The sequence below is a fragment of the Bombyx mandarina genome, chromosome 25 (assembly GCF_030267445.1).
Source record: "Bombyx mandarina strain Sakado chromosome 25, ASM3026744v2".
NCBI lineage: Eukaryota > Metazoa > Arthropoda > Insecta > Lepidoptera > Bombycidae > Bombyx > Bombyx mandarina.
The window spans coordinates 9,127,509-9,151,588 of NC_143231.1; the positions used below are offsets into that span (position 1 = coordinate 9,127,509).

Below are 24,080 nucleotides of genomic sequence, written 5' to 3' on the forward strand. Positions count from 1 at the left end.
TGTAGAACACAACATCACCATTAGCGTTCGTCAAACGAACAATCTGAGAAGGTATGTTTAGAATTTCAGCCACCACTTTGACAACGTTCTATACATTTTCGGTGGATTCCTTGGTAAATACGTTCACACGCGCCAGAATGGATTCTCGAGGAATTCACGAGATATTTTCAAAGGCGTGCGATCCCCTTTACAATTATGCGGTATACAAGTGTAGCGAAAAGGAATGGTTGGAAGCCAAATTCAATTTAAAATGAAATAGGTTTTTATGCGAAAATGAGAATTCCTTTTACCCATTCTATATAGAGAGAGTCACGAATGGAAGATTTACAAGCTTTTAGAATGAAGAATTTGTAAGTGCTTAAAAAGGCTTTCAATAACAAACATACTGTCCGTGACCGGTCCTTAAGTTTCTGGCTTAAATTATTTAAAACTCCATTAGAATTTCTATACCAAAGACAAACGGTACCTACGTGATCCGGACTTAAAGCATGGTGTGACATTATCCGCTCTGTTTTATATTAAAATCAATCAAATGAAATAGTACTTTATAATAACACAATTTAAAGGAAATCGAAATTCATTAGTAAACGTAACATTAGTCATAAGAGTCTATGGCTAAAGTTGTTCTTCAAACATAATTTCATTAATTTATAGTGTACATTGCCTACCAAAATATTTACGACCCAAAATAAATAACAAGTAACATTAAAATGTATTTAGTTCCGATACCACACTTGTACTACTCTCATACGTTTTATCTTTTTCTGTAACTGTAGCATACCGTATAGCAGTGCTTCAGCTGTTGGAGGACAGCCTGGGACATAGATATCCACCTAAAAGAATAATAAAAATGTTTTAACAGACTTGATTTTTTTTATGTAAATACATTTGCCGATTTCTCCGTCACTTGTGAACCAATTTTGGTATGAAAGGCTACAACTCCGAAGGTATTGCACTCTTCAAAACTATTAAAACAAACTTCAAAATAATTGATTTCTATAATCCTATTTCTGGCCATAACGCTAATTGGACATTCAAAATAACTTTGGCTTAATCTCGCATTCACTACCCGGTTAGAACAGTTACAACCGCTACCAAAGTATTCCAAAGGCCAGAAATTGGAAATAAATAATTGCAAATATACTTACCGGTACGATTCTATCGCAACCCCGAACGGTAGAATATGTGTAATGGTAATATCCACCACCATTAGCGCAGCTGCCCATCGAAACGACCCACCGTGGTTCGGGCATCAAGTCATAAGTCTTCCGTAACGCTGGAGCCATCTTATTAGTCACAGTACCGGCCACAATGATCACGTCCGTCTGACGAGGTGTCCCCCGGAAAACCATGCCAAAGCGGTCCATGTCATATCTGTAAGACAATATCGGACAGTTCATATAGGTATTTGGATGTAAAAACCAACCAACCAAGAATATTTTCATGTCCACATTGAGGAGTGGAGTTTCAAACTTTAAACTTTAAATAAATCTGCTGTAAAGTTGCAAATTTCGCTTACACCAAATAGACTTTCACCCCTTGATATATTTTTTGGATATATGTATTTAACCTTTTTGATTTTTTTATGGGCGCTGGGTTGCCGTTGCCTATAAAAAAGGGAGTATGGAAAAGGATCGTGGCCTTCTTACATTTTGTGACGCGGTTCCGTACGGAAGCTCTGTCGGTTTTATTTGTAAGTCTGTTCTATTTTACTGTTTGATTGATTTCTTGAATTTAACATTAATTTCTTATAAAATTTGATTAAAAGCGTAGGATCTGAGTGTAAATGAATCCCATTGTTAAATATTGTCACTTAAGGTCCCCTTTGGGGGGTGATTTATATTTTTTAACATTTCACTACTGGTTCCTAAAGATACTGTCATTCTGAGGTGGTGTTAGCCAAAATATCAATGATTAAGCTTTGGAGTCTTTAGTCGTATAAACTTTGAATGGAGTGACTCTTGAACAAAAGTAACATTGGAGCATGTTATCTTATTGAGCTGATAAAATTTTATTGTTTTCTTTTGTGTTTGTTTTGATTCAGTTTTTATGCCTGGTTGTAAAATAGAGAAAACAAAGAATCGTACTATTTCAACAATAATATTACTTCATGCACTTGACAAACTCGGATTATTTTTATTAGCGTCAATATCGTACTCGTCATCTTCGAAGTCCTAATTGCCTCGGAGTAATGATGAATGAAACGAATGGTTCGATAGCGGTACCGTCAAAGGTATGCTCGCAACATGCCATATTTTTATTAGATTGTATGTTTTCTTTCACTGATTCAATCGTATGTTATTACGTGTAGGGCCTAACATTGTCTACAGAAATTGGTACGTGTATCTTCGGTATCATGGTTCGGTTTATGTTTCCAGTTTTTCTGAAAACAATACATGCTCGTAACGTGAGATGTGTTTACGAGTAATCACGATTAGCAACTTGTTAGCAATGTATCTACATTGTGTCATTAACCCATTGTTAATCCCAACCCATTGTAAAAGTTCTACGAATGCATTAAAGTACTGGTTCGTTAAAGTATCTGAGTGTTATTGGTGGTAGTACGTCTTGTGAGGCTACACGGGTAGGTACCACCACCCCGCCTATTTCTGCCGTGAAGCAGTAATGCGTTTCGGTTTGAAGGGTGGGGTAGCCGTTGTAACTATACTGAGACCCTAGAACTTATATCTCAAGGTGGGTTGTAGATGTCTATGGGCTCCAGTAACCACTTAACACCAGGTGGGCTGTGAGCTCGTCCACCCAACTAAGCAATAAAAAATAAAAAAAACGGGTAGCTACCACCATCCTACCTATTTCTGCCGCGAAGCAGTAATTTTTTTCTGGTGGCCCGAAGGCCTTTCCAGTTTCACCAGGACAGGTGGGCGAGCAAAGGCTCAGCCAAGAGGGGTGGGATTTGCTAACAACTGCCCGAGCGCCTCCGAAGGAGACCTAACTACTCAAGAGCAATTGTTTCGCGAATGAATCTACTACCGGATCGGAATCGCGACCCGCTGAGAAGATCCGGCGAGAAACTCAGCGGGCTGATGCATGGGTTAGGTTGCACGTCGACCTCTTTGTCGAGTTCGACGAGTACGGTTACCGGGGTCCCTAAGCCTGCCCCTAGTATTAGAGCTGAAGGCATCTAATGCAAAGGTTATTGGATCTGATGGATCCGTAAGGACGTGTCTAGGGCGTCGACGGTGACTGGCTCCTGCATGATCAGGATTCGGGGAGTAGTCAGCTGCGGCAACGATAAGGCGATTATCATGACGCATAGCCTTATCGAAGTATCGTTCCAACGCTGACTTCATGTATTTCCGAATTGATTCGAGGCCCAGGTCGTCGTGTAGGTCAACGTTCCTCACGAACCACGGAGCCCCGACAGCTAACCTGCAAAAGCGGGATTGTAGGGATTGGAGGGTGTCTATGTGTGTGCCGGCCGCGTGAGCGAACACCACACTCGCGTAAGTCATGACGGGCCTTATGCAAGTTTTGTAAAGTGTCACCTTGTTCCGAAGGGACATTTTACTCCGCTTACAGATCATGGGGTAGAGTCTACCGAGAATAAACGCGGCACGGTCACGGACTGATTTTATATGCGGGCGGAATGTCATTGATGCATCCAGGGTAACGCCCAGGTACTTGACCTTCCTGGCCCAGGGTATGGGTTGTCTAAAGAGAGTAATCGGGGGTGTGAGATTCCTCCTCCTAATCCGGGAGGAAATCCGTGTGGAGCTTCCCCTCTGAAATAGCACCGCAGTACTTTTCGCTGGGTTGATGTCTATGCGCCATTTTCGGAACCACTGTCCTAGGGCTAGGGCTGCGCTCTGAAGCTTCTTCGCGATTAGGGACTTATTTCTACTAGAATAGTAAACAGTCGTGTCGTCGGTGAATAAAGCTAAATGGGTCGGCGGCGACCGGGGAATATCGTTGACGAATAAGCTAAATAGGAGGGGTGAGAGGACAGAGCCTTGCGGGACTCCAGCTGTGTGAGGTCGTGGGGAGGAGCGGGTTCCCTCGACTCGATATCGAAAAGAGCGGTTCGACAAGAAGTCCCGTATGATGAGCACGAGACTATCCGGCACGCCCATGTTGAATAGTTTGAAAATCAAACCATTGTGCCAGACTTTGTCGAACGCTTTTGCGACGTCGAAGAAGAGAGCTCCCGTGTATAACGGTTTTGGTCGATTAAGCCCCACAAGAATGTGCTCCGTGAGGCGGTGCACCTGTTGAACGCATGAGTGATTTGTACGGAATCCGAATTGTTCATCGATGAGAATGCCCTTGGATGAGACGAAGTCTCTGAGGCGCTTGTAGAGCAGACGCTCATACAGCCTGCCTAGAGACATGAGGAGGCTAATCGGACGATAACTCGTCGGATGATTTTTTGGTTTACCGGGTTTATGTATGCCGATAACGTCCGCTTCTTTCCACACCGCGGGAAAGATACAGTTCGCCATAGCGGCATTGAAAATAGATGCCAACATCACGATGAGTTGGACGGGTAGAAGTTTAATAACGCGGTTAGATATACCGTCGGAACCGGGAGCCTTGCGAGGACGTAGGTCTTTGATCAAGTCTTTAACTTCCATCGGGGTGAGAAGCAGTAATGCGTTTCGGTTTGGCAAAGGTGGGGCAGCCAGTTGTACTGCAAAAAGTTAGACCTTAAAACTCATGTCTTGAAGTTGAATGGCAGCATTTGTAGATGTCTATGGGTTCCGGTAACCACCTAAAACTAGGTGGGCCGTGAGCTCGTCCACCCATTTAAACAATAAAAAAACCTACTTCAAAAACACCACAATTTGCGAATCTTACATATAAATGTTTGTACCTAACTAAAATAGTCAATGACATAATCGAGATCACTATTGTAACTGCTTTATTTTGAAATATTCTCAAAAATACTTTTCGATTCAAACTGAGAAAAATCTCTGCCATTACCAATTGGATTATCGAATACACTACGGGTATGAATGTACCGTTTGTTTATTAGGTTATTAGATTTTCCGAAAGAAATACATAATGTATCACGTCGTGATATAATCCAGCCGAGGTGGGTAGGCTGTCGCAAAACCGACGCAAATGTAAAATAAAAGATGTAAATGAAGCATTTGCAAGTTTCTGTTTCGAGATCTTTTTTTTTACATATTGCAGGATAGAAATACTTCAGTCCGTCTGGTATTAAGCAGTCAACAGAGCCACAGATATAAGTAACATGAGTGCGGTCGCCCAACTTGCGAAAGATATGGTCGTATACGAAAGACTGTAGTGCCTTTTTTTTTTTTAGTGCCTACCCGACCGATTTTATCATGTGCTCTACTATAGATAGTGCTTAAAATTTTACGGGTTCAATATTTATTACTACTTTATTGCGCACCATGTCCGTGATCACGCGTTAAATACATACGCATTTCCTTTTGAAAATTTGAAACTTCTGATATTAAATAAATAAATAAATATTTACTAACAATGACGCCACGTTAACTGGTCCCGTGCTAAGTTCGTAAAAAACTTGTGTTACAGGTACCAGATGACGGAAATAAATGTAAGATTTTTATTATACACGTACATATATTTAATACTAGCGACCCGCCCTCGCTTCGCTTCGGAAACATTAAAACACACATGAAACCAAAAAAATAAAATAAAAAAAAAAGTAGCCTATGTTCATCAGGGACAATGTCAGCTTCTAATGGAAAAATAATTTTTCAAATCGGTCCAGTAGTTTCGGAGCCTATTCGAAACAAACAAACAAACAAATCTTTCCTCTTTATAATATTAGTATAGATACATCCATAACCTTGGAAAAGTCATTTTATATTAAAATTTATCATACAAATATCTTCCCTTGGCGGGATTCGAACCCGTGACCCCCTTGTGTAGTGACCATGTCACTTACCACTACACCAGACGGCCGTTATATGTATTATAATATAATAATGTGATGAAGTTTACCTTGGTCCAGCATAGTGCATCATTTCTAGAGCGCAACAAGCCAAGCCGAATGTGAGGGGCCATACAGAATTCCTACGGCCCCAATTAAGGATGTCGTCCGCCCTAGCCACGACCCATTCTGCTGTCGACTGAAATCAGGAAAAAGTTTCACTTTATTTACAGAAACGTAACTCCATTGCTAAGCAATAGCTTCTTCCAATTTGGCGTTTTCGACTCTGCTTACCCATGTCCTGCCGGCCGGAGAGCACGTGTATTGTATAAACTATGTCGATGAGTTTTAGTCCCCTGTTGAATAACCTAACTTTATCTTTGAGAGTAGCTCTGACTAACTCTTTTCCTATAACGCGCTGAGCTTGAATTTTTATGGTCTTTGTATGTGGTCTAGATACGTCTACGTGTGTTAACTCAGGGGATTGAAATCCGTGGAGCCTTTTTGCTAGACGATTTGTGATGACTCGTGAGAACATCTTATACAGGGGACCTAGGAGTATCAGTCTATAAATCTTTAAGAGTGTTTTGTTCCCCTACGAGTTATATCTCTCAGAGTTTCGGAACTCTATTAATAAATGTGTTCATTTTACCTTCAGTAGCTCAGTTTGTTGTTGGCTTAGTAGACAGTGTTGTAAGAAAATAAACTCAAATTTATATCATCACGTAATCCAAAAACGTACATACGTCAACTCTCTAATGTAATTTGTATTCATAAAATATGAATAATGTATTAATTTGTAAGTCAATTCAAATCGTGTAATAAATAATATCGACGGCTGACGGATGAGGCTGCCCCGTTCTGGATAAATCAAAAAGAACGAATGGAACATTCGAAGCGAATTCATATTCTATTTTAAAAGATATATTAAATTTAAAATGATTACTGAAACGATCATGCATTAAAATAAGTCGAATAGTTGTAAAGTTTATGCTTCAACAGTCTGGAGTACGTTTCTCAGGCCTGAACAGAGACTTATCATTATCAATAGGTTATATGTAATTCTATAACTATAGGTTACGTCACAAATGTGTTTTATTTGAGCTATATTCTGTGGATTCTGATTGAAATATAGCAACACTACAATTGCGATTAAGTCCGTGGTCGGTTTAATACTCGTACTGAGCAAATTTGTGAAATTAAGTCTTCATTACTTAATCCTTGAAGCGATATTCAAATCCCACAAGCAATGACAATTTATTTTTTAGGGAAAGGTGCATACTTTATAATTTGCGTAAATACTGGTAGTGAATATAATATAACCAATTATATTTATTGTAATCATTGTATAATATAACCAATTATATAATAAGTCTTGGGACTTCGGCACTATGTCTTTAAAATGAGTATATTCACATTGTAACGTCTATGAAACTTAAGAAGCTTTAACACCGAGTAGACCTTGAGCTCATTCACCAATCCAAGCAATCGAAAAACAATAATAAGAAATGCCTAATAAATATCGCTACTGTATCCTGAAAGCCTGAACCTTGAATCACAGTCTCGTGCAAACAAATGGTTATTTGGATATAAGACCGACGGGTTGCGATGCTGGGGATCGATAAGGACATGCCCAGAAGGCGTACGAAAAAAAGGTTCCCAGATAAATCTCTATTTTGCCGGCGTAATTGGATTCGGAATTTACGGCTAATGGGAAAGCGTTGTTTAATACAGGCTGAATTTTTCAAGAGCACGATTTGATAATGCGGTGCCGAAAAACTCTGAAAGCGGGTCTACTGAGATAATAAAAAAACCACATTGTTCAGTTTTACAAAAGCATTTATTTAAAAAAAAACTGCTTGGGCCTAGAAATTAGCGGGATGATAATACCTCACCGTATGAGCCCACAAATGGTCCACAAGACGCCTTACTGCCAGGCCTATGACCTATCTAATATTGGAAACTCATTTTAACTATAATCGTGATAAAAAAAAACCTATTAAACAATAGCGCGTGTAATATGAAACCAGTACTTTAAGATTTCATAATGGTTTTACAAGTAACAAACACAGTTCATAGACGGCGCTGTCTGTCGGTTACTTAAAGGCATTTTAAAGATATATACAAAAAAAAATCTCAAAACCTAGCCCATTGTTAAATCGAATTTTGATAATTTATTTGCAAACTACATATGATATCATGGGCGATAACGATTAAAATGAAAAGCTTTAGAGGGACGTATTTAATCTATACTTCTGTACTGTCTATACTTGTATACTATCTATACTTTTATACTAATATTATAAAGAGGAAACATTTGTTTGTTTGTATTGAATAGGCACCGAAACTACTGAACCGATTTGAAAAATTCTTTCACTGTTTGGAAGCTACACTATCCCCGAGTGACATAAGCTAAGTTCTTTTTTAAAAATATTAGGGATCCTTACTAAAACTCCAATAACGTTACGAAAATTAGAAAAATAATAATATAAAAATAATAAAAAAATAGATAAAAACAAATATTTAAATGAAAATAAAAGTTCATTAAAAAATATATATATATCAAACTACTTATTATAATTTTTTTATTCTGAAATTTTTGTTAAAGACCCGAGCGAAGCCGGAGCGGGTCGCTTTAGGTTATAAAGATGTTGTTTGAAATATAATTTTTCTTAGAAATATTATATCTGAGGAAAAGTATATACGAAGTAAAACACCGAGTTGTTCAGATATAAATATCGAAATATAAAACGGAAAAAAAAGAACGTAAAAGGCTTGCTTATTTCATAATATATTTCCCTTTTAGAAATTAGGCCGTGTCCCGAAATCAATACAGCCGTGATTCAGAAACTCATTGCCGACCGGATGGATCCCGGGGGATAGTCGTTTAATTTCTGTTTTCGACCGGAGCTGTTCTCTCCCGAGATTGCTTTCTGTTTCTGGGACAGCGGAAATTACTCGCTGTCGGTCGGGAGCACGTTTTTCGGAATGTTTACGTTCGCCTGCCGGACTAGTGTGTAATAAATTCGGTAAATAAAATAATTCTATTGTGTAGGTACCGATTTAATCTGTTTGAGGCTGTTATCGGAGAATAGGACGAAACGTTTTTCTGTAAATCTGTTGTTTTTTTTTTTGTTATAAGTAAACAAACGTATTACGTAACGAAAAATTATGGTTTGTTGAACATAACAAATTGTTACAATGAACAAAAATGAAATGAAAAAGGAAATTTTATTGGACCCTTCCGCAGCGTCAAAGTGTTTTGTAATCAAAATGGAAATTAATTTTTACATTTTCAGTTTTTATTTGTTCCGTTTTCCTGGAAGGTAATTCTGTGCTTGCATTAATACGAGAACGGAATGAACAACCGACGTTATTTTTTTTTTCCAATAAATTAGAAGGTTGCGGGAAAATAACATTCTAACGAAGAATAATAAGCAATTATTAAGCTGTACTACAATTATGGAGTAATAACAATGTGTTGTTATTATGCTCACCAGCATAGATACGATATTACATTATTCTAAGATAACTAAATCACTCACATAAGTGTATAAAAGTATATCAAATCTATACTATATATTAATATAAAGCTGAAGAGTTTGTTTGTTTGAACGCGCTAATCTCAGGAACTACTGCTCCGATTTGAAAACAGTAAAATTTAGCGTTGTGCCAAAGTAACTACTCGTATTTCACGCGAACGGAGTCGCGGGCAAAAGCTAGTCATTTATGAATTTTGTTCAAAACAAATTCAGTCCGAAAGAGTTCGTTGGTAACAAACATTTGACAATAAAATTTAACTCGACATATTGTTGCTATTGTTTAAATTTCCGTTTTACATAATAATAATAATGAAGAATTGAATCTCTTAATCTAATATATACCTGTCCTGGTTCATGGAACGGTGAATACTCCCTGTTCTCGCCCAACTTGGGAGCTTTGTTACCATGAGGCGGCACCACGGGTTTCTTTCTGCTACTGCTACTTCCGTTCCTAATACTGTTAATTCTGCCATAATTCTTCAGAAACACTGCCACATCCCTATTCCACACATCTGTGTTGAGTACCGCAATGTACTGAAATTTTCTTGGTTGGATTCTACGAATGAGGGTAAAGTAACTTATACAACTAAGTGACACTGATTTGGTTGTTTTCGTGTGGACGTTCCGTATAAAGGGGTATTTGTGGCTGAGATTGAGAAAAGCCTTGGTTATCATTGTAGAATGTTGAAAAAATTGTGTGTGTGTGTATTTGTATGTATGTATATATATTGTTTTGTATCTTGTAAAATTTATATATTATTATATGTAATGTTTAATGTATGCACTAGGTTTGTGTTCCGAATTCTTCTTTCCTTTTGCGGGCCTACTGGAAGAGATTTCAACATGAAATAAGTAGTTCCCTTTTACTCTGTATCCTTATTGTCGTGTTCCTTCTAACAACTGTGTGTATAAAATATATTAAATAAAATAAGATTAAATAAATAAAAAACCGACTTATAGAATTTACGATTTTTGCAATGTTTCCGAGTTATGTTACGTGTTCTTCTTCAAACGAGGTCTGAGTGGTCACTAACGTTCCTGATTCACACGAGCCACGGCTACACTTGCCATCGGGCGAGCCGGATGCTTTTCTGTCTCGTATAAGTACGTTATGCCTTCAATTATAGTAAAGTAGGTAAAGTATATTTCCGAAAGTTTTGTTTTCTAAATTATAAGTAGATAAACAAAAAATTTAAATAATAGATGTATACTTGAAACAAAACATTAAACGCGTCGTTGAACTGACTATACCTGCAAAATAATCTACTTAACATTGCACAACAAATATTTGATCAGTTTATCGCTAAATTAAAAATTCAGTTTATTTTTAAACAAAGGGCAATTGAAAATCTTTACGATGTTGTCGCCACTACGAGTATTTTGATAGTTTGACATACATACCAAAGAGAATACAAACGCTCATTGCCAACAGAGAGCCGAAGTTTTGAACACAAAAGAGATTTAGTAACTAGTTTAATAGTACAACCAATTAGACGTGAAATTTATTAAATAAGAACATGAAGCCATTTTGCCCAAAATAATATAAATAACATTACTGAAGATACTTTTATAAATAATTATAAGATACGTTATAAGCTAAATGAGCACTTGAAACAAACACGACTAAATATATTCTTGGCAAGTGTTCTGTTGATTAAAAACAGGCGAAATTTACGCTTTTAAAAACTCACCATTTCAATTAATTTTTATTCTTATAAGTGGTCACAAGATATTGTAATTACGTATTTTTATGGTGTCGTATAATTAATGGATAAGCACACCGCTTATGCGGATAATTTTGAATGATTATTGGAGCCTATACACACAACATGAATGCCGCTATTCACCATGAGACATGAGGTCTAAATCTTAACGGTCTTGTATAGCGACAGAAATAGGCAGGGCGGGCGGTATCAACTCTTGCGAAAGCACAAGATGGGGTACCCCCGTTATATTTCCAATTCTAGTCCACTTTAGTTATCAATCGCGAATTTGTCTGAATCGGCGTGTCTCTTATCGATTCACTCACGTTATTAATTATTCACGCATACATAATAAATTATACAGACAATGTTCTCGTATAAGTAGTAAATTAAAAAAAAAAAACATATAATTACAGTCTGATGTGAAAGTAGACCTCAAATTACAGCGTTCAAATGCACGTAACCGTAGTTCACTTGTAGGGGTTTTCCCATGACGTGGCCGTCTAGAAAATAGGGTAGACACGCGTGGAAAACTAATTGGACCATTAAAAACGTGCAGTCTACTATTAGCTTGCTCGTTTGCTATATCAATGGAGGTTCGTTCACAGCTGATGCGTTTTAGATTCATTCATGCATTTATAAGAGAATAAGATACATATTGTGTTGAGGATTTTTTTTTCCTTATTCTAACCAATCACACGTTTTTATGTTGGCTTTCGCATATTTTTTGTTAAGGGATTTTATGACCTGGTAACTAAGACCTTTAGTTCATGTCTTATTTTGATTTATATTCTTATTTTTATGAAAAATTATATTATGGAGTGAAGTGAAATGAAATGAAATGAAAATGATTAATTTGAGACATTAATCAACTAGGATGGAATTAAATGAAATGAGATGAGATGATATAGGATGAAATATAATCACAGTAAAATTGTGGTCATTTACTGAGATTTTTTCAGTGGACTTTTTTGGAGGATCCCGAGAAGCTTCTTCCAGCGACTTTGTTTCATTTTCCCACATTTGTGCACTTTCACAGATATTAAACAGTTAATAAACCACTGTTATTACACATTTAAACCTGAAGAAACATTAAATAGACAAAATAAAACAAATCACACAACTTCACTCCTCGCATTCCCGCCAAAAAGTCGGCTTTTACATATTTTAAAATATAAACATGTTTTCGCTAAAGGCTTTTTTTTATCATAATGAATTTCGTTCGTTCGTTGAATGAATGCTCGTTCGGTACTCAGAACACGTCCGGGAACCGTTCATAATGTTGGGCTCGATGAAAAAAATCACATATTTCGGACGTGAAACTTGTTTTATTAAAATTTTGGGTATTGTGTCTGTCTCCCTCCCCGGCCACGATTTTTTTACTACCTCATTTCTTCTTTGTGTAATGAAACTGTCAATTTCTGCATGAAAATCCATAATTTTTTATATTAACTTTTTTGCTCTAGGAAATATGTTGTTTTGCCACAGACAGGCATATTAGCTTACGGTGCACCTAAGAATGTGGGAAATTATCTTCAACGTAGCCTAGTTTTGTTCAATAGCAATTGTAAAATAATGTGTTTGAATACTATCTTCTTATTCCGAGGCCGGTTTTATTTGACTAACTTCTAAAGTAAACTATTACCAAAAGGAATCTTGATTATATTAGGTTTCTGTACGTGCAATCTTTTACTCGGGAATCCGAATGTTAATGTTGTGTAAAAGTTATACTTGTACATACGGTACCGGAAATGCTTTTAAATTGCGCGACGAAAATATAAAACACAAAAAAATATACAATTGTAAAAATCATACGATTAAGTCTGCTTAATTATGCTTAGTTGGCTTTTTTATTATTATTTAATCTTTAAAAGTTACGACATTGATGAAAAGAAGAAGATAACCAAAAGGTTGAAAACATCTTAAAAATTTCAATGCTCTGTTTATTTTTATCGCGAAGATACTTTACAAAACCGATCATTGTCTTTTTTGGTTAAGAACTTCAGCGCGTCGTTTTATGAGAACACTTAATACCTCATGAAAAGCCTCTTTATGAGAGATAATGGACTGATTTAATTAATCTCTTTAAAAAAACTTTAATAACGCTTATCCTCGTAAATCCCAAATTTCCAACGTTCGTTGCCCAAAAAGAAAATGAGCAACTATAATCTACCACTTTGATACATGAAACGAAATTCTCCTTTTATCTGTCTGTTCGTATTTTCGCATTGTGTCTGAGTGCAGACAGCTTTATATGTACAACGGAATTACGTCTGCACCGTGGGAATCAGACATAATGGTACTGTCGCTTCCTATAGTTTCACAGCTAGTGTCTGATTGCATGTTCGTAACGATTTTTGTTTCATTCAAACGTAGCACTATTGATACGGATTGTTGTGTAGATTGTACGATTGTCGGATTTTTTTATTTCACTGATTTGATTGTGGTTTTAATCGTTGAGAAAATTTGTTTGTGTTATTTACAATGGAAATAGTAAAATTGGTAAAAGTTTTTCTTGTATATATGTATTTAGAAATAGAAACCCAAGTGAAACCATCCACTGAAATTTGTTCAAAAGGTCTAGTTTTAGTTGAGTCGGTATTCTGAATAGCACCTTCTCTGAACGTATTTTGTGTAACAATCCGAAGTCATCACAATTTTTTAATATCAATTTTTTTAAAGTTACATATGTATGCATCGTGTTTGAAAAACAGCATTCTCGTAGACCAACTTCTGTTGTAAAGATAAAGAAATACATACATATGTACCTTAGGCGATAATATGCTTGGGGATTGGAGAAAGCCGGTCGTGACTATCATGTCGGTCGCTTTATAGAACTTACCTTGGTTTTAAAACGACCCAACTAGATAACTCAGCTTTGAGATTCCTTCATTATTATAAAAAAAAAATTATTACTTAGATGGTTGGACGAGCTCACAGCCCACCTGGTGTGAAGTGGTTACTGGAGCCCATAGACATCCACAACGTAAATGCGCCACCCACCTTGAGATATAAGTTCTAAGGTCTCAAGTATAGTTATGTTTCGATTTGTAATTTTTTAAGCATTTTCGCCTTTGAGATAAAAAGGAAAACAATGCCAAAATAAAATTACGTCAATAGTATTTAAATTTTGCCGGAAAAATCGGATCGTGGGAAGAAAAGAAAGTAAGCAAATTGAATCGTATAAAAATGGTAGGGGTTTAACAGCACATAGCACGTAATCTTTTATCTACCGGGTCCCAGGCAACTAGTGTTAACATTTTCCAACGGAAGCTATTCTGTACGCAGCGTACGGAACACAGTGATGTTTTTATCGTTTTTATTCGCAACTAAAAGCTCTAATCAATTTTTTATGAATGTATTACAATTCAGTTAAGCATTTGGTTCTAAAGGTAGAGCCTTACGTCTATAGAAATAAGGTTGAAACCTCCAGGCTTTGACTCCAGGTTAACCTTCAGCTCTTCTGCTCATTTAATGCAGCAAAATGATAAAAATCGGGTAGTGAAATCGTTCCGTCACCTGTTTCGGAAACAAAGGATCACAATAATTTTATTACATACCTACTCGGTATTATTTGACAAGAGAATATTGTACTGGCGCCAAAGAGGTCGTTGCCTCTATATAAAACGCAATTAATGTCATTTAAATCACACGAAACATGATAATATCTTTAAAAGATACTTCGAAATAATTTCACATCCCAAACGAACGGATATATTATAACATTTATCTTAAATTTATTAGTGAAAACGAGCTCACAGTGCACTTGCTTTTAAGTGGTTACCGAAACCCGTAGATTCCACAGCGTGTATATTGTATACTTCATATATATCATTGCTTCATTTACTGCAGTCTTAAATAGAATCATAGAAACCATACTGAATGTATGATATGACAATCACGGCGGAAGACAAATATCTTAACATGTTTCTCTTCATATTATGTTTAAGGAAAGCACTTTTCAATAAGTAGTTGTCTGATTCTGTCCCTGGCAGTGCTAGTGTCCCCTTAACATCAAATAGGTTGCTCTTATGTTTGTCTTCGACAGCAAGAATCATCAAGTTTAACTCAACAAACGTTTTAATTGGTATAACTCCTGGTTGTCGCAGTCATTGTAATACGGTGGTAGATTTAGCGAAGCACTGTTCTTGCTAGGACTAGTGTTAGCACGTCCGTCCAGATCGAGTCCTTTGAGCTCACTCACCAAACCGTGCGTAGCTGAAATACTTCTTTAGGCTATTAGCGATTGATTAGGAGAAAAAAAGAAAAAAACGAAGCTCATTGTGTACTCGCACAAGAATGTTTCATCAACCTATCCATATTCCTGCAACGAAGTATTAAGCTTCGATTTGAAGGGCATAACAAACGTAATCAAAATATAGTTAAAAACTATGAGGGTTCTTTCGAAGTGGGCACTTAAGTTGTGGCGCCTACGGACTCTAATTACAATTGTTGAATTGTAAATGGGCGAGGAAAAAGCGGAAGAATTAAGGAACAATAAACACTACTCAAAATGTTCTAGAGGTTTCTTGATAATGCATTTTCCTCTAAATACGTTATGACTGTTGACGTACTTCGAAAAGTGTTCTCCTTTATTCATGCGACGCGGTTAACCTCGTCAGCTTGATATTGTTACGAATTTTTTGGGGAATAAATTAACATAAATATTATTGTGATGCGTTTTTTCTCTTTATTCGTTTAGATACATTACTCAAACTATAAATAGTTTTACCAAGCTGTAACTCTTGTCGATTATCGGATGTTTTTCACATTATTTTGTTCCGATAAAACGATTTTGATCAAATGTTCACGATTGACTTCCACGGTGAAGAAATAACATCGTGTAATAAAAATCAAACCCGCAAAATTATAATTTGCGTGATTACTAGTGGTAGGACCTCTTGTGAGTCCGCACGGGTAGGTACCACCGCCCTGCCTATATCTGCCGTGAAGCAGTAATGCGTTTCGGTTTGAAGGGTGGGGCAGCCGTTGTGACTATACTGAGACCTTAGAACTATATCTCAAGGTGTGTGGCGCATTTACGTTGTAGATGTCTATGGGCTCCAGTCCACTTAACACCAGGTGGGTTGTGAGCTCGTCCACACATCTAAGCAATAAAAAAAATAAAAAAATAAAAATCTAACAGCGATATATCATTCCAGGTTATGTACGCTTCGGGTGACACGGCTGCGCGTCTGTGGGGCGCTTGGCGATGCCGGCGGCGGCGCCGCTGGCGGGGCTGGTGCGGGCGCCGTCATCCTCGCGGCACGCATGCACAGCAGCAAGCGCACGTTGCGTTCCAACGACATCACCATACCGCCGATGGACGTCGAACTGGACCTCTGCTTTTCGCTTCAGTACCCGCATTTCGTGAAACGGGACGGTAACAGGTGCGTTCAATTTATGATTGGAAATGTTTAGCTGTAATTATTAGAGTTCAGCGACACCCTGTTTGACTAACAATTGAATTATGTTGTTTCACTTAAGCAATATAATTATAATTAGCGGTAGGCAGCGGCTTGGCTCTGCCCCTGGCATTGCTGAAGTCCATGGGCGACGGTAACCACTCACCATCAGGTGGGCCGTATGCTCGACTGCCTACAACCGCAATAAAAAAAAAATATATATATATTCAAAATCAAAGCAACATTTCATAAATATTTTTTTTTGTGATAAAAACAATGCTTCTCGCTATTAAATCCGCATAATTACATTACACAATACACACGTCAAGCACATTTTTTTAAGATGGATACGCGGATTTTGTAAACATCATAAAACTCGATACTAAAATTTTTAGTGGATGTAATAAAATAGTAATAGCGAAACCATCATTGTTTTGCCATTTCTATTCATATTCATAAAAAAAACCCTTTATAAAATTTATTGATTTTGGACCGATCACAAGATGTGTATAAAGTTTGAACTTGGCTTTTATTATTGAAAGCTTCCAGTGTGTGACGTGATTTAGAGGACTTTTTTATTCTTGTAGTTTCGCAGACGACTTCATGGTCATTTTGTTGCCAAGACTACAGACCAAAGATATTGATTACAACGTGAATGTTGTAATTTCTATCTGCATCCTCATGTCTGATCAATCCTTCGAACCGGAACGCATGATTGCTTTACTGCCTAAATGGGCAAGATGATGGTACCTACCCGTGCGGTGATAGGTTTGTGCGGAGAGAGTAGTGCTCTCTCCTACGCTCCGCTACCCACTTCTGCTATATGAGGCATTCGTAGAAATTGAGCATCTCCCTCTCCGAGTACCAAGCGAACGGCCGCTGCGGTCCGCAGGCCAGCCGAAGGAGCGGCTAGCCGCATGAACCAATTCTCCAGTGGACGCATAACAACTTAGTCGTGACACACCGATGACGACGAAAACTTTTAAGTAATCGAAAAGTCTGAGATAATAAAATGCACTAATCAAATTCGACGCGCATTTTGACTGGACTTATCCGTATAAACGGCGGAGAATGTAGACTATATCGACGTAGTACAATAAGGAGAAGCACATTTTAATAGGTTTGGTCGTTACAAAAAAAACCTATAACATTGTGTCATCGCCAAGTCAGCTCTGACATAGTGGCACTGGACCCGTGTAAATCTGATGTTAACTAATAAAAAAATATGCACATTTTAAATTGGCACCCGTCGATTTTAGGAGGACATAGAATTTTGAAATAAAAAAATTTTTAAACAAAATTTTGTATTGCAGATTGCAAATCATGCTACAAAGGCGTAAGAAATACAAAAACCGTACTATCCTTGGATATAAAACTCTGGCTGAAGGTGTCATCCGAATGGATCAAGTAAGAGACCAAATATAAATACCAGATACTAATAAATAAAATAAAAATAAGTTTTATTTCCTAAATCTCACTATTCCAACGTAACCGTAGTGAAACAGCTGAATATACCCATCCATAGTATATACATATTGCTAAAATCGGAACATCATCGCGCGAATAAAAGGAATCGCAATCCATATTTTTTCTATTTTTCAATTTTTTCTATGAAGGTGTCGATTCTGTTAGCGCGCAATTTGTATTATTGTGTTAAGTGTGAGCATTAACTACACCATTCAATGCTGATCGCCTCATTTAAAGATTTCTTATAAAATTACTAACAAAACTAGGCCTTCGTGATAACCATGAAATTTTTAGAATTATTAGAATTAATTATACACGTACTAGATCGTCACTGTACTGCTGTTATATATATCCATTGTCAGATTTAGTTACTGTTTGAACCTCATTATGTATGATCTAAAAACAGCCCTGAAACTAATTGAAAAGACAATTAAAACGTAGAATGAATTGGACGTTAAATTAATCCAAACGAACCACGTTAGGAAGCGCCCGGGACATTCGGATCTACAATTAGTGACTAACAGCGTGCTCTTGGCTCTGCGGAGGTTGAATTTATAATTTCCTCCAATTACCGCTTGTTGCTAGTTATTTTAACTTGACGATTGTGTACACGTCATACGTGCGTAAATAAGAGTAAGCCTCAAATGTAATCATTAACATTCTCTATAATCTCTAATAAATTGTACCAGTGGTCCCCCGGTAGTCGAAATTCGACTATAATTATTAATTTCAATTATAAGTTTTAACATTATTATGGTTCCATTATCAGACTTTACTTCTTTACTCTCAATATTAATCTAGTCTCAACTTGACAACAGACTAACAATAAACAAAATAGTATAGATGGGTGTGTGTGTGTCAAATACATGTTAGTGTGTGTAATGTTTTCTTTATTGGTTTAATGTATTTTTTAAGCATTATTTAAAAAAAAACATTAGCATTTTGCACTCCTTCTCTATATTCTCTATATGTGTGGGAAATTTCATATTCTTCTGTCCGCGCAATTTTCGTAAAAAGGGATACGAAGTTTTTGCTTCACGTATTAATGTATAGATTTCGAACACTCAACGCTTTAAATACTCGATAACCGTTTTTAAAATAATGTAAATTGCTCACTTTCGATCATTTCCTACGTGAAGTCTGTCCAAACAAAATGTCAGTCAGTAAAAAGCAGTCTGAAAACGTCTCGTCGAAAATTATAAAACATTTTTGATAGGCATTAACGAATCTGAAATGTCTGACAATCGTTAATGATGGTTTCCATACAGCGCTGATATCAAATAGAGGTCGTGTGTTACGAAAATAAAAATCTACATACTCTAGGTATTTTAGACTGTGGTAATCATTGTGTATAGTAATTATCTCTAATTATAATGAACATCTCTCACAGTAATTCATAGTAATGAACTAGGTAACTTTTGCAAATTGAGTTTTGGAATACATTGAAATAAAAACGTTTCATGTTCCTTTAAGTAAACTAGCTGCAGTCTATGCAATTAAATGCTGTTTGGCCTTAAATAATTAAATAGATATTTTCATGATAGATATTATGTAGACACGCCGATACAACTATACCGTTGCACTAACCCAGCCGTTTATCGATCGATAAAATATATTCTGATTTTAACTTTAAAAAGCCTAAAGTCTTTGTTGCATGTTTGCATTAACTATTGTTCAATTGGTAGTTTGGTTACGTTTTTGTTATGAAAATGTTATGTCTCGGCTGTTGAAAATAAGCAAAGACAAGTACTATTTATCCTAAGTACAATCAGTTAAGTAGGTACTATTTTCACTTCGATTTGTCAACTGTTTTTTTTATTTCCTTATTTTATTAACTGTCTACGAGCTTTAGTGTCATCAATAAAATGTGTCCGAAAATAATCTTCTTAAAAATTAATAGAGCAAAGGAAAAATGTTATACATACCTACATAGAAAATAATTTTAAAATTAAAATTTAAGAGATTGCCATCGAAATTCGATGATTAATAAAATAAAATTTTCATAAAAAGAATAAGTAGATCAATAGTGAAAAACTACTTTGAAGTTTGTGTTCCAAGGTTCTCCAACGTTCGATGGATATGGAATTAGAACTGATCGGGGTAGGTGGGAAAGTGGGCGCAGCCGCAGGGCAGCCGGTAGCGAAGCTGTCGATCACCGGCTTGGCTTCGACGCCAGTCGATCACGACACGAAGAACAACAATACACTGCTTATAACCGGTGAGCGTACTTCCATTAATAATATCAATTGTCATAAAGGAATGTAATAGGAATTTTTCTTGTGATTTTATTGCGATGATAATTTTGTAATATGGAATATGATCTTGACTTTCCCATCTAGATATACCCTAAGATGATTCTTAGGGTGAAGGTTCTAAAGGTGATCCTTTCTTAAATTACACCAAAATTTACCTTTTTTTCAAGTTAAACCTATGAAATCGTTCCTTTTTTCCTGAACGAGCACACGGCCCACCTGGTGTTAAGTGGTAACCAGAGCTTATTGACATCAACAACGTAAATGCCGTCACCCACCTTGAGACGTGAGTTCTAAGTCTCAGTTTTATAGTACGGCTGCCCCACGTCTCAAAATGAAACGTATTACTGCTTCACGGCAGAAATAGGCAGGTTGGTGGTATCTACCCATGCAGGCTCGCAAGACGCTCTACTATTCCTTTCAGAGCGAGGCTACTCTGACGAGGAAGAAGAGGGCGAATTCAGTTCAGTAGAAGAAGCAGATGACATGACGTATGGAGCACCAGCCCGGCGACGCACACATCGGCAACTAGCTTTTAACAAGGCGGACCTTTCTTATACAAAGGTATACATACAAGTTTTCACTAACATGAAGTTGTTTAGTGTAAAAAGTTATTTAGATTTAAGTAAAAGATATTGTCCCTGCAAACAAAATCATTATTGATGCAAGGTCATTCGCTTAAAGATGCTTTGTATCCACATTAGTTTTTGAAAAGGAAGATGATGAAGACAATTATTTATCTTGTCGACAAGTGTATGATAATGTAATAAATGATTAAATGAAGTTAGGCTATTTAGTTGCTTACAGCGTTTTCAAATAGGCATAATATGCATTGCACGCAGTTGTCGCGTTCCCGCGACATAAGCTTCATGGAGCGAGAAAGGAAAAGGCAAAGCTATATAAGTTCAAAGGCGCACGAGAGGGACAGCGATAGTGAGCTCGAGCACGCGTCAGCCAAGCGCAAGGGCAGCCGCGGGAAGCTCGCGGTGAGCCCGCACGCGTCCGCACCTAGCTTGCATTGCGTGAGAATAGAGATTACCAGTTTATCGCTCGCACTGGCTTTTGGGAACTGATGGTTTCTTCTCAACAACCTAGATTTGTTTTTTTTTTTTCAAATAAACCAGAAAGACTGTTTCCTTTTGTTTAATTCTCAATTCATTTTATGGCCTGGGTCTTAGTGGAGGGCAAGCTTTTTGAAACTTTATGAATCTAAATGTTATTTCATTGGTTAAGCCTCAGGGCTCATCGTTATTTGATAGATTTAATTAATCCGACATAGCTTCGATTAGTTGCATCGGATTTGCTCGTTATCGAGAATCGTTTTATAGAAAACGTATTGATAAATAATCTAATATTAAAAATTCGTAGAACTAGGCTTTGTTGAATTGAATCTTATTTTTTGAAAAAATTTCAACAATCAAATAAAAGTCGTCCTATCTCTATTCTCACTGATTTTAGATTTACGTCATTTAGTGTACAAGTTTGTTTGTTTTGTTTCTCTTTTAAAATTATTATAGTTACATTAAATTGATAAGAATTACGGATAACGTTTTGGTATGACGCGCGTGTTCCACTAACGGATTGTTCGCATACAAAAAAGCAACTTTTATTTACCTGTGTACCCGAAATAGAGTTATTTGGATCGGTTATTGGAGATGAAATATACCAGTTTTATTCAACAATCGGTTGTCTACAGTGGTCATGTTTAACTTTTCATGCCATCAAAGAAAACGAAAAATCCAAAATCCTGAATTCGTGCTTTTAAAAATAATAATTATCTAGTGCCTAGGTGCTTACGAACACGTAGTATGTTTCGTAATGTTAATACATATATTTATTGTCAAATTTAGTTAGGGACGACGCTTTGAGAAGTAGATTTTTATTCTATTGTAAGTTTACTTGATGAAAAAAAGCAGGACACGATTTGAACTATTATTCGCTGCTCTACCTATTTCTTTTTTTATTCCAAATAATCGCGTATTCTGATTTTATGAATTTGAGACTATTTGAGAGTATTTGAGACTTCGATATCACGTCTCATGACCACTTTGAGGGCATTGACTTGCTCTACAAGCTCTGTTTGACGTTAAGCGTCTATAAACGAAAAGAAATAAAACACTTCATCCATACTTCGAACTTAAATCATATTGCAGACGCCTCGTATAGTTGAAACCGTGAGTTTTATTACTTTTGTTTTTCGATTAACAGTTTTAAATTCCGTCTAAATATAGAAGCGAGGTTTTTCAAAGTCCCATGACTAATATTATTACGTATATGTATATAATATGATGATGATAAAGATATATAATATGAATATTCATTACGCGCGAGTCGTGACTCACGGAGACTTAGTTTACATATAAACTGATACGGTATGTTCCTAGTGCGATGTACGTACACATTTATAATAAATTACGCAACTCATTCGTTACATATTTAGTAGCTTATCGTTTTTATTTTCATCTTTCGATTAGATTAAATTTGTGTAAATTTTTGTCCTGTAGTATGTAGTAGTGTTCGTTGCGTCTTCATGGAGGTACGGTCTCTTGTGTTTGTTGGTCTGAATTTTTACTTATTGTTTTTATTCGCTTTTTTTTCGTTTACAATGTTTGTTAACGTTATGACTTGAGATGCTGTTTATTTTGCTGAATGTTTAATCGTCACCTGTGTGTGTGTGTGTCTGTGTTCGTGTTTGACTTTCGTACAAGTGAATTTGACATTTGACATTGGACGTTTAAATTTCGTATCCTGAGTTGTTTGTTGCATTGGCAAAAGGATCTAGGAATAAGGCAACTTTTTTTTTTATATAAAAGTAATCTATTGGAACTTATAGAAAAAACGATGCCAGTAATTGTCATTATTGGCTAATTTCTACAAAGTGTCTCACGAATACGGCCACTAGATTATTTTATGTGGCTGTATGTAATGGAATAGAATTTGTATCAATTTCGACTATTGATCTAATGATAAAAAAATACATTATCCATGTTCCAACATATAAAAAGGCGGCGTACACTTTTAAAGTTAAGGACTAGACAAGATTATTCTTTCTGTAAATTCTCGCAGGTATTTCCGTACCTATAGTATACAATTCGTATTTGACAACCCCAGAATAAGGATTAAACAAAATATTATTGAAGTGAATCCTTCATACTGGTGGTAGAGCGTATTGTGACCCTCGAACTTGCCTATTTCTATCGCCAAACCGTAATTGTGTTGGAAGAACGAAACAGCCTATAATGCTATACAATGTCTCATCTTGAGTGGTGTTATCTAAATTGTAGTCTAGATTTCGAGTGGTGAGCTCGTAATGCCATTGTCAACAGAAAATAAAAGGGTGCTACGATTAAAATAAAATTAAAACTTCAGAGTTGTTTCCTCTACTTATGGGACAGTATAAGGTACGATATATATCGTACTAGCGACCCGCCCTCGCTTCGCTTCGGAAACTGTAATTTATTATTGATTTCTGCAATATTTAACGGATTTTATTATACATATAAACATTCCTCTTCAATCACACTCTTATCTATTAAAAAAAACCGCATCAAAATCCGTTGCGTAGTTTTAAAGATTTAAGCATACATATGGATATAGGGACAGAGAAAGCGACTTTGTTTTATACTATGTAGTGATATCGATGATTCGTATTAAAAGTATCGTTCGATTGCAGCAACGTAACTTGAAGCAGAAGTTCGCTGCGTTGCTGCGTCGCTTCCGTGTGCCGGAGGAATTATCGGAGCGTGGGGCGGCGCGCGACACACACAATGCCCAGCGCGACATCGACGAGCTGTTCCAAGTAAGCTATTTTTCAACCGACATAAAAA

At 36.6% G+C, this 24,080-nt stretch overlaps 2 protein-coding genes across 5 annotated transcripts in view; one reads left to right on the forward strand and one right to left on the reverse strand.

The window, feature by feature from the left end:
- Positions 1–24,080, forward strand: part of KrT95D (phosphofurin acidic cluster sorting protein KrT95D) — a 112,280-nt gene that overhangs the window by 73,255 nt on the left and 14,945 nt on the right. For 2 of the 4 annotated variants that reach the window (XM_089738498.1, XM_089738500.1), the window contains exons 2-7: positions 16,292–16,519; positions 17,848–17,941; positions 20,060–20,219; positions 20,678–20,817; positions 21,096–21,275; positions 23,927–24,052. In XM_089738498.1, the coding sequence (XP_089594624.1) occupies positions 16,292–16,519; positions 17,848–17,941; positions 20,060–20,219; positions 20,678–20,817; positions 21,096–21,275; positions 23,927–24,052 (928 nt within the window). The remainder of the gene's footprint in view (positions 1–16,291; positions 16,520–17,847; positions 17,942–20,059; positions 20,220–20,677; positions 20,818–21,095; positions 21,276–23,926; positions 24,053–24,080) is intronic. The other 2 variants (XM_089738499.1, XM_089738501.1) reach the window with 2 other exon arrangements.
- LOC114243870 (uncharacterized) lies at positions 366–10,303 on the reverse strand. The gene is made up of 4 exons (XM_028175503.2): positions 9,769–10,303; positions 5,956–6,083; positions 1,149–1,374; positions 366–833 (listed from the first exon to the last, which is right to left on the reverse strand). Exons 1-4 carry the CDS (start codon positions 10,099–10,101, stop codon positions 717–719), a joined length of 804 nt encoding a protein of 267 aa, XP_028031304.2. The 5' UTR covers positions 10,102–10,303; the 3' UTR covers positions 366–716.

Excerpts from the sequence above, each read along its gene's own strand:
- LOC114243870 (XM_028175503.2), bottom strand. The coding sequence starts at position 10,101 with ATGATAACCAAGGCTTTTCTCAATCTCAGCCACAAATACCCCTTTATA. Across the intron at positions 6,084-9,768 it reads CGTTCCATGAACCAGGACAG|TCGACAGCAGAATGGGTCGT; the intron begins GTATATATTAGA and ends TCCTGATTTCAG. Across the intron at positions 834-1,148 it reads GTTGCGATAGAATCGTACCG|GTGGATATCTATGTCCCAGG; the intron begins GTAAGTATATTT and ends TTATTCTTTTAG.